The 13,220-nt window shown below is 36.6% G+C and overlaps 1 protein-coding gene across 6 annotated transcripts in view; it reads left to right on the forward strand.

The window, feature by feature from the left end:
* The window catches only part of CCSER2 (coiled-coil serine rich protein 2), a 168,564-nt gene that overhangs the window by 103,562 nt on the left and 51,782 nt on the right, over window positions 1–13,220 (forward strand). For 5 of the 6 annotated variants that reach the window (XM_044942386.2, XM_025284867.3, XM_025284864.3 and 2 more), the window contains one exon: window positions 9,547–9,630. The exons of the other annotated variant lie outside the window; for it this stretch is intronic. In XM_044942386.2, the coding sequence (XP_044798321.2) occupies window positions 9,547–9,630 (84 nt within the window). The remainder of the gene's footprint in view (window positions 1–9,546; window positions 9,631–13,220) is intronic. 6 annotated transcript variants of the gene reach the window in all.

Raw genomic sequence — 13,220 nt, forward strand, 5'->3', positions numbered from 1 at the left:
TGATGCATAGAAAGCAGTTAATAATGTTAGCTGTTGTAATACTGACAGGAGCAACATCAATAATGATAAAAATGTGAAGGTCAAGGATTTTTAATTACTTGCATTGCTTATAATTTTATGTAGCTGCCTAAAAAGCTAATTCTGTTTACTTTAGAATCCACTGATTGTTATTTCATCATTCAGTATGCTTTATGAAGCACTTGTTGAGTTTCAAGGATTGTGCTGGTAATGAAGATAAAAAGAAGGAAGATGTAATTCTTGTCTTGTGTCTAGTGCATTGTTCTTAAAACTATATGTTACAGCTGGCTAGTAGATTTTGAAATAAATTTTGTTCATCATAATTATTTTTCCTAATAAAGTAGAATAGTATAGAAACTATGCTGTGCTTAGTTGCTCAGTTGCGTCCAAATCTTTGCGACCCCGTGGACTGAAGCCCACCAGGCTCCTCTGTCCATGCGAATTCTCTAGGCAAGAATACTGGAGTGGGTTGCCATGCCCACCTCCAGGGGATCTTCCTAACCCAGGCATTGAACCCAGGTCACATTGTAGGCATATTCTTTATAGTCTGAGCTACCGGGGAAGCCCAAGAACGCTGGAGTGGGTAGCCTATCCCTTCTCCAGGGAATCATCCCAACCCATGAATTGAGCTGGGGTCTCTTGCTTTGCAGGCAGATTCTTTACCAGGTGAGCTACCAGGGAAGCCAGCAAACTCAGATGGTTTGAAGAGTTAAATATTTTTTTAAATGTAGAAAAATTAGAAGAAAATCTACAACTAGTATTTTTAAATGGCAAAATAAACCTATAGAAAAAGATATCTATATGTACAAGTTAAACACTTAGGTTTAATAAAAAGGTTTATTATTGAAATTTATAATGAAATTTATAAATAAGGTTTGCTTAGAATATTACAGATTTTAGCCATATATAACAATGTTCTAGTCAATTTGAATGTCAGTAAAATTTTTGTTTTGAAAATGTCTTTGCCCCAAGCACCTGTGAGGATCAACTCATTTCTTAAACTCTTATTGAAAATCAGGCTTTATGATTATATTTTTATAATCTTTCCAAATATAGTTTGAATCATTAGATTTTAAATCCCATAGGTGAATTACAGTATTACTCAAAAATTTATCTTAGCGCACATTCTACAGTTTGTGTGATATGATATGATGTTCGTCCATTTACTTCTGCTATTTAAAAAAGTGACTTATGAAAAGAAAATGAAAAAAATCTCTCCTCTTCCTCCACTGCTTTTCCTAGGATGCCTCTTGTGATTGTGTTGTAGCATATCAGAAACACAAGGGCGCTTTGTTGACATCACTAATGCTGCTTGTCAGCAGAGATTGGTCAGTGCTGCCAGGCTTTTGGTTAGTTCATTTCAAGTGTCCATGTCCATTGCAACCGCCTTGGAATTGATAGGAAGATCCCAATTTTTGGAAACTAATGGAAGACCCACCTGGGTAAGATGGAATTTGTTACAGGGTTTCCTACATGTTAATATGTGAAGAGTTTAAATATTAGAACAAAAGTTTTCCTTTATGCTTTGTTGAAAAAGAAAAATGGAAGATGGTGGAAGTCTTCCTCTTAGACCAGAGGAAGGTGTACCTGTCTTTTTGGATCTTTAGTAAAATACTAATGACATAAGAGTTAATCAACTTAAGGTTAATTGCATTCAGAGCTCAAAAATCCTAACTAGGACTTCCTTGGTGGTGTAGTAGTTAAGACTTTGTCTTACAATGCAGGGGTCGTGGGTTCCATTCTTGGTTAGGGAACTAAGATCTCACATGCCTCATGGCCAAAAACCCAAAATATAAAGTGCAAGCGATATTGTAACAAAGTTAATAAAGACTTAAAAAAAATCCTAACTAGAACCCACAGAAACTGCTGAAACACTTCACTTAGTAAAGCAGCCAGAATACTTGGATACTCAGTTAACTACGAATTGTTTACTTTTGTGCAGTGATGTGTTACAGTTTTTATGTTTTTGCATCTATGCATTTATTAAATATGTTTATTCAAAATGCTTAGAACAGTGCCCAACACTGGTCAATAAACGCTAGCTCCTTAGGTGGTGCTAGTGGTAAAGAACCTGCCTGCCAGTTCAGGAGACATAAGAAACACGGGTTTGATCCCTGGGTCAGGAAGATCCCCTGGAGGAGGAAATGGCAACCCACGTCAGTATTTTTGCCTGAAATCCTATTGACAGGGGAGCCTGGAGGGTTATAGTCCATGGGGTCACAAAGAGTCAGACGTGACTGAAGTGACTGAGCACGGCTCTAGTATGTATAGTATGAAGCATGAACATTGCATCCATGGTGGTTATTCAGTGATTTTTAAACAGAGAATGTTTTCTGTACATTTTATGATTCCCACCCTCCCCCCCATCCCCAAAGCTTAAAAAGACTTGTCTCAAAATGTTTCTAATTTTGGCCTGAATACTTTTCATCTAAGTCAAGGTTTTATAGAGTACTACTATTATTTAGTGTCAAAGTTATTTGGAGGGTATGTGGTTTTATTATAGATAGAATTGGAGGTTATATTCATGATCTTTAAGCTCTTGTGCTTTGATGGAAATAATAGCCTTTTCCTTCTTTGATCTCTTGAATCTATAATATTAGCCTGTTAAAAATTAGAAGGCTCTGAGACATGCCTTTGAGACATGTGGTTGTTCAGTTGCTCAGTTGTGCCCAACTCTTAGCGATATACCCATAACTTTAAACATTAATGAATCCTGGTTGTCTTGGGCCATGCTATAAATTTATTTTATTTAGAAGAATTTTTTTAATTTTCAAAAATGCAGATTTGGTATACAAGACTTCTTTTCTAATTAATTTCTAATCTGGTGGCTCAGCAGTAAAAAAAAAAAAAAAAAAAAAAAAAACGCCTGCAGTGCAGGAGCTAATGGGATCAATCCCTGGGCTGGGAATATCCCTTGGAGAAGGAAATGGCAACCCACTCTAGTATTCTTGCCTGGGAAGTCACATGGACAGAGGAGCTTGGCAGGCTACAGTCTATGGGGTTGCAAAGAGTCAGACACGACTTAGCAATTAAACAACAACAAATCTTAAAACATCAATAGTAAAGAATAATGTCTATAGGATATAAATTCTTTGGAATGTATTGATACTTCCTTTGTGTCCTAAAGCAAAACTTTGGAAACTTTTGAAAACTTTTCCTTTGGCCATATAGTAAATATGTTTTAGCCCTTTTAGATAAGAGGCAAAATTGATGTTATATTTGTTGTTCAGTCACTCAATTGTGTCCAACTCTTTCCGACCCTGTGGATTGCAGCTCGCCAAGCTTCCCTATCCTCCATTATCTCCAGCTTCTGTCGCCCCCACTCTTCATGCCCTTAATCTTTCCCAGCATCAGGGTCTTATTCACTGACTCAGCTGTTTGTATCAAGTGGCCAAAGAATTGGAGCTTCAGCTTCAACACCATTCACTGAATATTCAGGGTTGATTTTCTTTAAGGTTGACTGGTTTGATCTCCTGCAGTCCAAGGGACCCTCAAGAGTCTTCTCTTTCAAACACCACAGTTGGAAAGCATTCTTTGGCAGTCAGCCTTCTTTATGGTCCAACTCTCTCATCCTTACATGACTACTGGAGAAATCATAACTGTGACTATATGGGCCTTTGTTGATAAAGTGATATCTCTGCTTCTTAATACAGTGTCTGGACTTGTCATAGCTTTTCTTCCAAGGAGCAAGCATCTTCTAATTTCATGGCTGCAGTCACTGTCTGCAGTGATGTTAGAGCTTGGGAAAACAAAGTCTGTCACTGTTTCCATTTTCTTCCCCATCTATTTGCCATGAAGTGATGGGACTGTATGCCATGATCTTAGTTTTTGGAATGTTGAGTTTTAAGCCAGTTTTTTCACTCTCCTCTTTCAGCTTTCATCAAGAGGCTCTTTAGTTCCTCTTCACTGCGTGCCATAAGGGTGGTGTCATCTGCATATCTGAGGTTATTGATATTTCTCCCAGCAGTCTTGATTCCAGCTTGTGGTTCATCCAGCCCAATGTTTCACATGATGTACTCTGCATATAAGTTAAATAAGCAAGGCATCAACATAGAGCCTTGATGTACTCCTTTCCCATTTTGAACCAGTCCGTTGTTCCATGTCCGGTTCTAACTGTGGCTTCTTGACCTGCATACAGACTTCTCAGCAAGCAAGTAAGGTGGTCTGCTAGTCTCATCTCTTCAAGAATTTTCCACGGTTTATTGTGATCCACACAGTCAAAGGCTTGAGTGTAGTCATTGAAGCAGAAGTAGATTTTTTTTCTGGAATTCTCTTGCTTTTTCTATTATCCAGCAGATGTTGGCAATTTGATCTCTGGTTCCTCTGCCTTTTCTAAATCCAGCTTGTATATCTGGAAGTTCTAGGTTTATGTACTGTTGCAGCCTAGCAGTGTGTGTGTGTGTGAAGTGAGCCTGTGAGTTGTATGGTAGTTTGAAGAATCTTTGGCATTGCCCTTCTTAGTAGTATTACACTGTATACATATGTCATAGTCTGTTTATCTGTTTAGCAGTTGAAGGATATTTGTGTATTTTCCCAGTTTTTGGCAATTATGAATAAAGCTACTATAAACATTCGTGCACAGATTTTCATGTGAGGATGTTTTAATTTCTTACCTGGCCATGGGAATGCTGGTTGATAAGTATATATCTAACTTCTTGAGAAATCAGCAAGCTGTTTTCCAAAGAGGTTATTTGATTTTGTATTCCTACCACGATTAATGAGAGTTCCAAGTGTTCTGCATCCTGGTCCACACTTGATATTGTCAATATTTTTCAAAAGCCCTTCCCATAGTTATGCATTGGTATCTCACTCTGGTTTTAATTTGCATTTGCCTAATAACTAATGACATTTAACATCTTTTCATATGCTTATTTTGCAATCGTATATCTTCTTTTGTGAAGTGTCTATTTTTTCCTAATAAAATTTTTGTTTGTTTTATTTTTGATTATTAATAGTTCTTTATATATGTTTTTTATCAGTTATGTAAATGATGAGATAAACGAATATTGAAAAATTGAATGTACTTTTTGGGCAAGTATTTAAAATTTGAGTTAATGAAGTCAGTCAAAAACCCTAGATTTTCACATTATCATTATTTTTGTTGTTGCTCTTGTTAAAAGCAGTCACTTTATAAATGCCTTTTGCCTGTTTTGGTGATGGTTTGCAGTTGTCAAAAAACCTGCTTTGGCTTCATTGATTTCTTTTTTTCCCCTGCATGTTTTAAATTGGCTTCACTGATGTATGTTTCTTGATTTTCAATTTCATTAATTTCCATACTCTATTATTTTCATCTTTCTGTTTGTGCTGGCTTTATTTTGCTCCAGTTATGGATTTGACAACTTTGCTTTAATATAAGATCTGGTACAATAATTTTTCCTTCTAAGCACTGCTTTAATTGTGTTCCACAGATTTTGATACGTGGTTTCATTTTCCTTTCAACTCAAAATATTTTCTTATTTACCTTGGTACTTCTTTTGACCCATGGATCAAAGAAGTATCTTGTTACTTTCTAAGTGTTTGAAGACTATTTTTCTGGTTTTGATTTTCTAGTTAACATTCCATTATGTTCAGAGAGCACATTCTATTTTCTATTCTTTTAAATTGAATTATTCAAATATGTAGGTTCATGTCTTTCACCAGATATGAAGTGTATTTATCCATTATTTCTTGAAAAATTTTTGCCCCGAGCCCTACCTTCTATGACTTCAGTGATATAAATATTAGATCTCTTGTTGTTGTCCTATAACTCCTGCACCAAGCTCTTTTTTACCCCTCCCCCATCCTTTTTTGTCTTTATTGTTCAGATTTCTGTTGGTCTATCTTTATGTTCAATCTGTAACTCAAATGCTGGTAGTGTACTTAGTCCATCTAAGTACCATAGTGTTTAGTGCATCTAATATTTAATGCATCTGGTGCATTAAAATTTTTTGGTTATTGAATCTTTGCAGTTCTAACATTGTCATTTTCCACTTTGTGTGTTATATCTTTGCTGAGACTTTCTCTTTCTGTTCCCTTTAAGAGTTCACCCTTACTTTTGGAGAATTTTTATAATGGCTCTATTAAAATCTCTTATAGTTAATTTTAATTTTTTTTGTTATTTAATTTTAACTTTTTAATTTTGTCATTGATGTTAATTGTCTTTTTCTGTGTGTCTTGAGGTTTTCTTTCTTTGTACATTGAGTAGTTTTGGAGTATATCTTAGATGCTTAAATGTTGTATTATGAGACCCTTAATATTGTTTAAAGTTTATGGAGAATGTTGTTTTTTTTTTCCTTTTAAGCAGATAGATTATTTGGTTGGGATCACACAGCAAGTTCTGATTAGCCACCTTTGGGTTGTGGTTGTAATGTCAGTTGTTTCCAAAGCCTTTGCCGTGCCTGCCAGATCTGTTTTGAGTGTACACCTTCCAGTGGGCAGCTTGGGACCTGGGCAATGTGGTCTTGGTTTATTTCTCAAAGTCTATGAAATGCTTCTTAGGATCAGATCCAAGCAAGTGTGATGCTCAGGAGTGGTGAACCTAGAAATTTATATACAGTTTTCTAGAGTTACTTTCTTCATGACATCCTGGTATTTTCTATTTCTATGGGCTTGCCTTTTTATTCCTCTACAGTGAAAGTTCCTGTTCTACTGCACACTTCCCACAACTTTTCCCATGTCCAAGGCAAAGCAGTGTGAGCTTGTGTTGTCTCCTATTCCTTGGGGTTCCTGCTTTGCAGTGGCCAGGAAGGTATTGTAGACGTTGGAAAATAAGTTGTTTTATAGTTCCTCTTTTCTCAAATACATACTTATATATAGGACTGCCTTGTTTTTTTTTTTTTAACTTTTAAAACATTTTGTATTGGGGTATAGCTGATTTATATTGTTGTGGTAGTTTGAGATGAACAGTGGAGGGACTCAGCCATCCATATACATGTATCCATTCTCCCCCAGACTCCTCTCCCATCCAGGCTGCCACATAACCAGAGTTCCACATGCTGTACAGTAGGTTATCCATTGTATATAGTTGGTTATCCATTTTAAATGTAGCAGTGTGTACAGGCAACCATAGGTTCATTCTCTAAGTCTGTGAATCTCTTTCTGTTTTGTAGGTAAGTTCATTTGTATAGTTTTTTTTTTTTTTAGATCCTACATACAAGTGATTGTTGTATGACATTTTTCCTTCTCTGTCTGACTTACATCACTCATTATGACAGTCTTTAGGTCAGTCCATATTGCTGCAAATAGTGTTATTTCATTCTTTTTAATGACTAATATTCCACTGTATATGTATCACATCTTCTTTATCGATTTCTCTGTCAGTGGACATTTAAGTTGATTACATGTCTTTGCTATTATAAGCAGTGCTGCAGTGAACACTGAGGTGCATGTATCTTTTCAGATCATGTTTTTCTCCAAATATATGCTGAGGAGTGGGATTGCAGGGTCCTATGGTAAATTTCTTTTTAATTGTTTAAGGAACTCTGTACTCTTTAGCGGCTGTACCAATTTACATTACCACCAACAGTGTAAGAGGGTTTCCTTTTCTCCACATCCTCTCCAACATTTATTGTTAGTGGATTTTTTGATGATAGTCATTCTGGCTGGTGTGAGGTGATACATCATTGTAGTTTTGATTTGCAGTTCTCTAATAATTAGCTATGTTGAACATCTTTTCATGTGCCTCTTGGTCATCTGTATGTCTTTGGAGAAATTTCTGTTTAGTTTTTCTGCCCATTTGTCAATTGAGTTGTTTGTTTTGATATTGTTAAGCCTTGTGAGCTGTTTGTAAATTTTGGAGACTAATCCCTTGTTGGTCACATCATTTGCAAATATTTTCTCCCAACCTGTGGATTGTCTTTTCGTTTTGTTTTTTGTTTCCTTTGCTGTGCAAAAGCTTTAGAGTTTAATTAGGTCCTATTTGTTTATTTTTGTTTTTATTTCCATTATTCTGGGAGTTGGCTCAAAAAGGATATTCCTGTGATTTATGTCAGAGTGTTCTGCCTGTGTTTTCCTCTAGGAGTTTAATAGTGTCTGGTCTCACATTTAAGTCTATAATCCATTTTGAGCTTATTTTTGTGTGTGGTGTTAAAGAATGATCTAATTTCTTTCTTTCTTCTTCTTTTTTTTTTTTTGTATGTAGCTGTCTGGTTTATAGGACTGGCTCTGTTTTTATAGTTCAAGGCAGAGATAAACTTTACTAAAATGAGTCTTGTAAATTCCTTACTTTTTTAAAAAGCATTTTTAATGTGTTCTGTGAACATTTGTTATTCATTGGGATGTTGGATTCTTTCTCAGGTTGAATCCTTAATGTCTATGGCATCACCAATAAAAATGTAATTTATCTCTGCTGGAAATTTGACAAATGCTAATACTTCACTGTCAGTCACTCTTACTTGTTGAGTTTTTCTAAATACTCATTCCTAGGCCCCATCACTAGTGTTTCTGATTCAATAGGTATATATATAGTACCGTAACCTTTTAACACTTCTGTTCCAGTGTAGGAGATTGCCATATCTGGGAGATTTCCTTCAGGAGAGAGAGGTGCTATGGTAGTGTTCCTTGAAGGCTATTGATTCAGAGGGTATCACAAGGCAGCCAGGTACCATCTGAATAAATAAGGTATTGAGTTGCAGTTGTACTGCATTGGTCAGGGTCTACATCCCTCACCATCATCCCAGGCATATTCTTAGTTCATCTTTTTTAAGGTTGTCTGTGAATCATTGGACATGCCATGTTTTATCTGATTATTCCTAAACTATTTAAGCAAGAGGTAGGACTTAATGATACCCTGTTATTTTTTTTAAAATTGTATTTAAGGACAAAAACTTTAATTTTTTCAATTTTTTAAATTGAGGTATAGCATATATCAAGTAAAGTGCTTAAAGGTGTACCAGTCTTAAGTGTAAAGCTTGTACTTTTCACTTGTATGTACCCATGTAACTGCCATACAGAGAGGACACAAAACATTTCCAGCATCTTTATGGGTTATAATGCACTTTACTGTCAATAACCCCTTTCTCCTAAGTCAGCCACTCCTCTGATTTTTAGCACCATAAATTAATTTTACCTCTTCTCAAACTTGATAGAGTCATGCAGTTATGTATACTCATGTGTCTGTTTCTATTCAAATGTTTTCTGTGGTCAGCTCTTTTTGAGTCATTTAATATTATTGTTTCTGACTCCTTTGTACTCAAAGCACTAGATCTGATTCAAATCAGATTTAATTTGACTTTTATTTTACATTTTTCATAGGTGGAGTAATCTTAACATTTTTAAGGAATTGTCCTATATTTCTTTTCCCATTCTAAAACTTTCAGTGGCTTTCTCACCGTCAGCTTACATAGTGAATGTTCCACAAATTATTCTTTCCTGAACTCTGTTGTTTCCTCTTCTATGTTTGTTTCTACCAGTGCATGGAGGTAAAAAGGAGATTTCTAAAATCTTAATTGATTACCATTCTAGCATTTGGTCTGGGGTGAGTTCAGGTTGAGCAGAATGTCTGCAGTTAATTGTATTACTCTTGCGTTTTCCTTTTCTTCTTTCTGACAGCATGATGGAAGTGGTTCATTGCATGATGTTCAACTCTCATTGCCATCTAGTCCAGAACCAGAAGATGGTGATCAAATATGCAAGGTATGATGACTAGGTAGTCATGCTGAATTTAAAAAAAAATTTTATTACTAAAATTATAAAGCAATAATAAAACTTTTAATAATAAATATATTTAAACCTGCAACTTTGTTGTCTTGGGTTTTGGTCAGATTTGCTCTTCACTTTTACTAACTTTTTAAGTTAAATTGATATCCCTGTGGTACTTTAATTTGAGTTTGTTTTATCAGTTGGATAGTAATCTGTCCCAGTATTAATAGTGGTGCAGGATTCTTTTTTAAAAATTAATTAAATCTTTTTTTTTTTCAGAATTATATGAATAACAATTTAAAATATGACTACCAATAAAAATTAAAACTGTTAATAGGTACTTCTCATATATATATGTGTGTGTATATATATATATAATCACAATATTGAAGAACTTTTAGCTGAAAATGACATTTTTTTATGTTGAAAGATATATAGAATACAGATGCATTTTGTACTTGAAGGTATATTTTTTTTATAGTTCTCATCTTTAGGTCTAGTTTTAGTTGAAGAAAGATTTTTTTTTTTAATCTTCCTGAATCACATATTTATTTCTTAAGGACATACAAGTATTCTTGTCTTTCCTAGTTCCAGGTAAAATTATTGTTTCCTTTCACATTCTGTTTTCAAAGTATTCTAGTCAGTGTGTTCTACTTGTCTGTAGTAACAGCCTCAAAATATTGGTGGCTTACAGTAACAGAAGTTTATTTCTTTTTTTTATTTGTTTTTAACAAAAGTTTATTTCTTACTTATTATTTCTCATTATGTTGCATTTTGGTTGTAGATTAGTGAGACTTAATGTTTTTTCTTCTTTCTGGGACTCTGGATGAAGGTCATGCTTTTTGAACCTGAGGGAAAGTAGCATTGGCAGAATACATTGGTTGAATGTAACATATGTTGCTTCCAAAACAGGTCAACTGACCAGTCTTGATATTAAGCGTCAGGGAAGCACAGTTTTCTCATAGGATATGGAGTGACTTTTGGGGAACAAATTTATGTAGAAAACACAAAATAAAAAAATATCAGATAATAGTCACATCTGGTTGTCCGATCTTGGCTTTTCAGTGTGTTACCTACCTGTTCTTTAATATAAATTTCTTCCCATCTCCATGTTTCCATCCTGTTGTGAGTATAATAATAGGTTTGCAGGAGGACATCTCTTTTTGAAAAACTTAACTTACATACTCCCTTGAGAGCCATTGATTTAGATGATTTCTGGTTGTCTCTCAGTTGTTTTTTGTTTGTTTTGTGATTGCTACTTTAAAAGTAAAAATTGACTTTTTTCTAAATTTTTTTGTGAAACTTTTTTACGTATAAATAAATTCTTTTTAAAGAAAAAAGTTAATTCCAACCTTTTTTACGGAACTTGTGTCTTTGTTTTTTCCACCCTCCTCTAAAGTTTGTCCCTACATTTAGTGTTGTAGGATAGACACAGCATGTGTTTCTCTCCTGTCCTCAGTGACTTTCCTTTCAGGCAGATCATCCCTAGCCTTTCTTCCTTCTTTTTGAGGTTAGATGCAGTTTCTCATTGGGCTTCCCAGGTGGTGCCAATAGTCCAGAATCTGTCTTCCAATGTAGGAGATACAAGAGACGGGGGTTCAATCCCTGGACCAGGAAGATCTCCTATGAGTAGGAAATGGCAATCCATTACAGTATTCTTGCTTGGAAAATTCCAGAGACAGAGTGAGCCTGGCTCCCGGGTCACAAACAGTCAGACACAACTGAGCACGCATGCATGCAATAGCTCATACTTACTCTTTCTAGTACACTAGACAGTCCTTCACTTTCATCAGCAAATCCCCGAATCTGCTCATTGAGGATGGTTTTGCAGTTCAATTTCAAATGATACAAATGTTGTGACTTATACCATTACAACTTTAGGGCCTAAACTCTCCACTGGACCTGCCATGTCACCAGTCTCTCCTTTATCCCAAGACAGCTACCTCTGCCATGTCCCTGATGAGCTGTTTCAGACATTGACCACTTGTCTCATCCCCTTTCTCAGCCACTCTTCTCAGCTGCTCCATTTGCCTTGTGTTCATCAAGGAAGATCTTCTTTGCCTTTCTGCCTCCCAACTTATCTGTGTCTGTCACTCTGATTTACTTTATTCCAGTTACAGGGAAAAGTGACCACTGTGCTGTGGAAGACTACCCTTTCTTGTTCTCGACTCTATCTTCTGCTGCAGTTAAAGACCAAACTGTCTGCCTCCTCTCTCATGTCTCATTAGTGTGCTTTCTTTACTTCCTCTTCATCCTCACTTTATAAATTTCTGTATCTTACCTATCCTAAATTCAGTAAATCAGATAAACCTTTCCTTGACTCTCTTTCTAGTTGTTCTGGAAACCTGGAAAAATACACATTTGGCATGGCCTTTGTCATAAAAGCTTTATCCCTTGGTTTTTGTGTCAGTTCTTTTGGAATTCCCTTACCCCTTAACATCCCCTCTCCTCCTCCACACCACCTGCCTGCTCGCCTTTCTTGGATTCTTTTCTTTTTTAGAATGTAGGTTTGTATCTTTAGTCCAGTGTTCATTGAACTTTCCACTCTCATGATTTCACATCTAACATGTTGTGTTGTTAGTCACTCAGTTGTACCCAGTTCTTTGCAACCCCTTGGACTGTAGCCTGCCGGGCTCCTCTGTCTATGGAATTTTCCAGGCAAGAATACTGCAGTGGGTAGCCATTCCCTTCTCCAGGGGATCTTCCCAACCCAGGGATTGAACCCAGGTCTTCATTGCAGGCAGAGTCTTTACCATCTGATCCACCAGGGAAGCCCCAACATGGGTTTCCCATTGTGAGTGGGACACATTGGAAATGTCCTGTGGACGAGATTACCAAGTATGAGAGAGATTGATTTTTATATATATCAGTATAATCCTTGTCAATATATCCTCCAAACAGCTGTCCAAGCCATCTCCAATGCAGATCTATCTGTTACTCCCTGGCTGAAGCATGCTTGAAGTTCAGGCCCTCTGTGATCTGTCCCTTGCCTAGATTACTAACTGCATTGCTCCCCACTGTTCACCACAGCCTTCGTGTGCAGCATTACTGCTTCAGTTCAGTTCACTTGCTCAATCGTGTCCAACTCTTTGAGACCCCCATGAATCGCAGCACGCCAGGCTGCCCTGTCCATCACTAACTCACGGAGTTCACTCAAACTCAGGTCCATCGAGTCAATGATGCCATCCAACTATTTCATCCTCTGTCGTCCCGTTTTCCTCCTGCCCCCAATCCCTCCCAGCATCAGAGTCTTTTCCAGTGAGTCAACTCTTCGCATGAGGTGGCCAAAGTATTGGAGTTTCAGCTTTAGCATCGTTCCTTCCAAAGAAATCCCAGGGCTGATCTCCTTCAGAATGGACTGGTTGGATCTCCTTGCAGTCCAAGGGACTCTCAAGAGTCTTCTCCAACACCACAGTTCAAAAGCATCAATTCTTCGGTGCTCAGCCTTCTTCACAGTCCAACTTTCACATCCATACATGACCACTGGAAATACCATAGCCTTGACTAGATGGACCTTTGTTGGCAAAGTAATGTCTCTGCTTTTGAATATGCTATCCAGGTTGGTCATAACTTTCCTTTCAAGG

Source organism: Bubalus bubalis, chromosome 4, assembly GCF_019923935.1.
Source record: "Bubalus bubalis isolate 160015118507 breed Murrah chromosome 4, NDDB_SH_1, whole genome shotgun sequence".
NCBI lineage: Eukaryota > Metazoa > Chordata > Mammalia > Artiodactyla > Bovidae > Bubalus > Bubalus bubalis.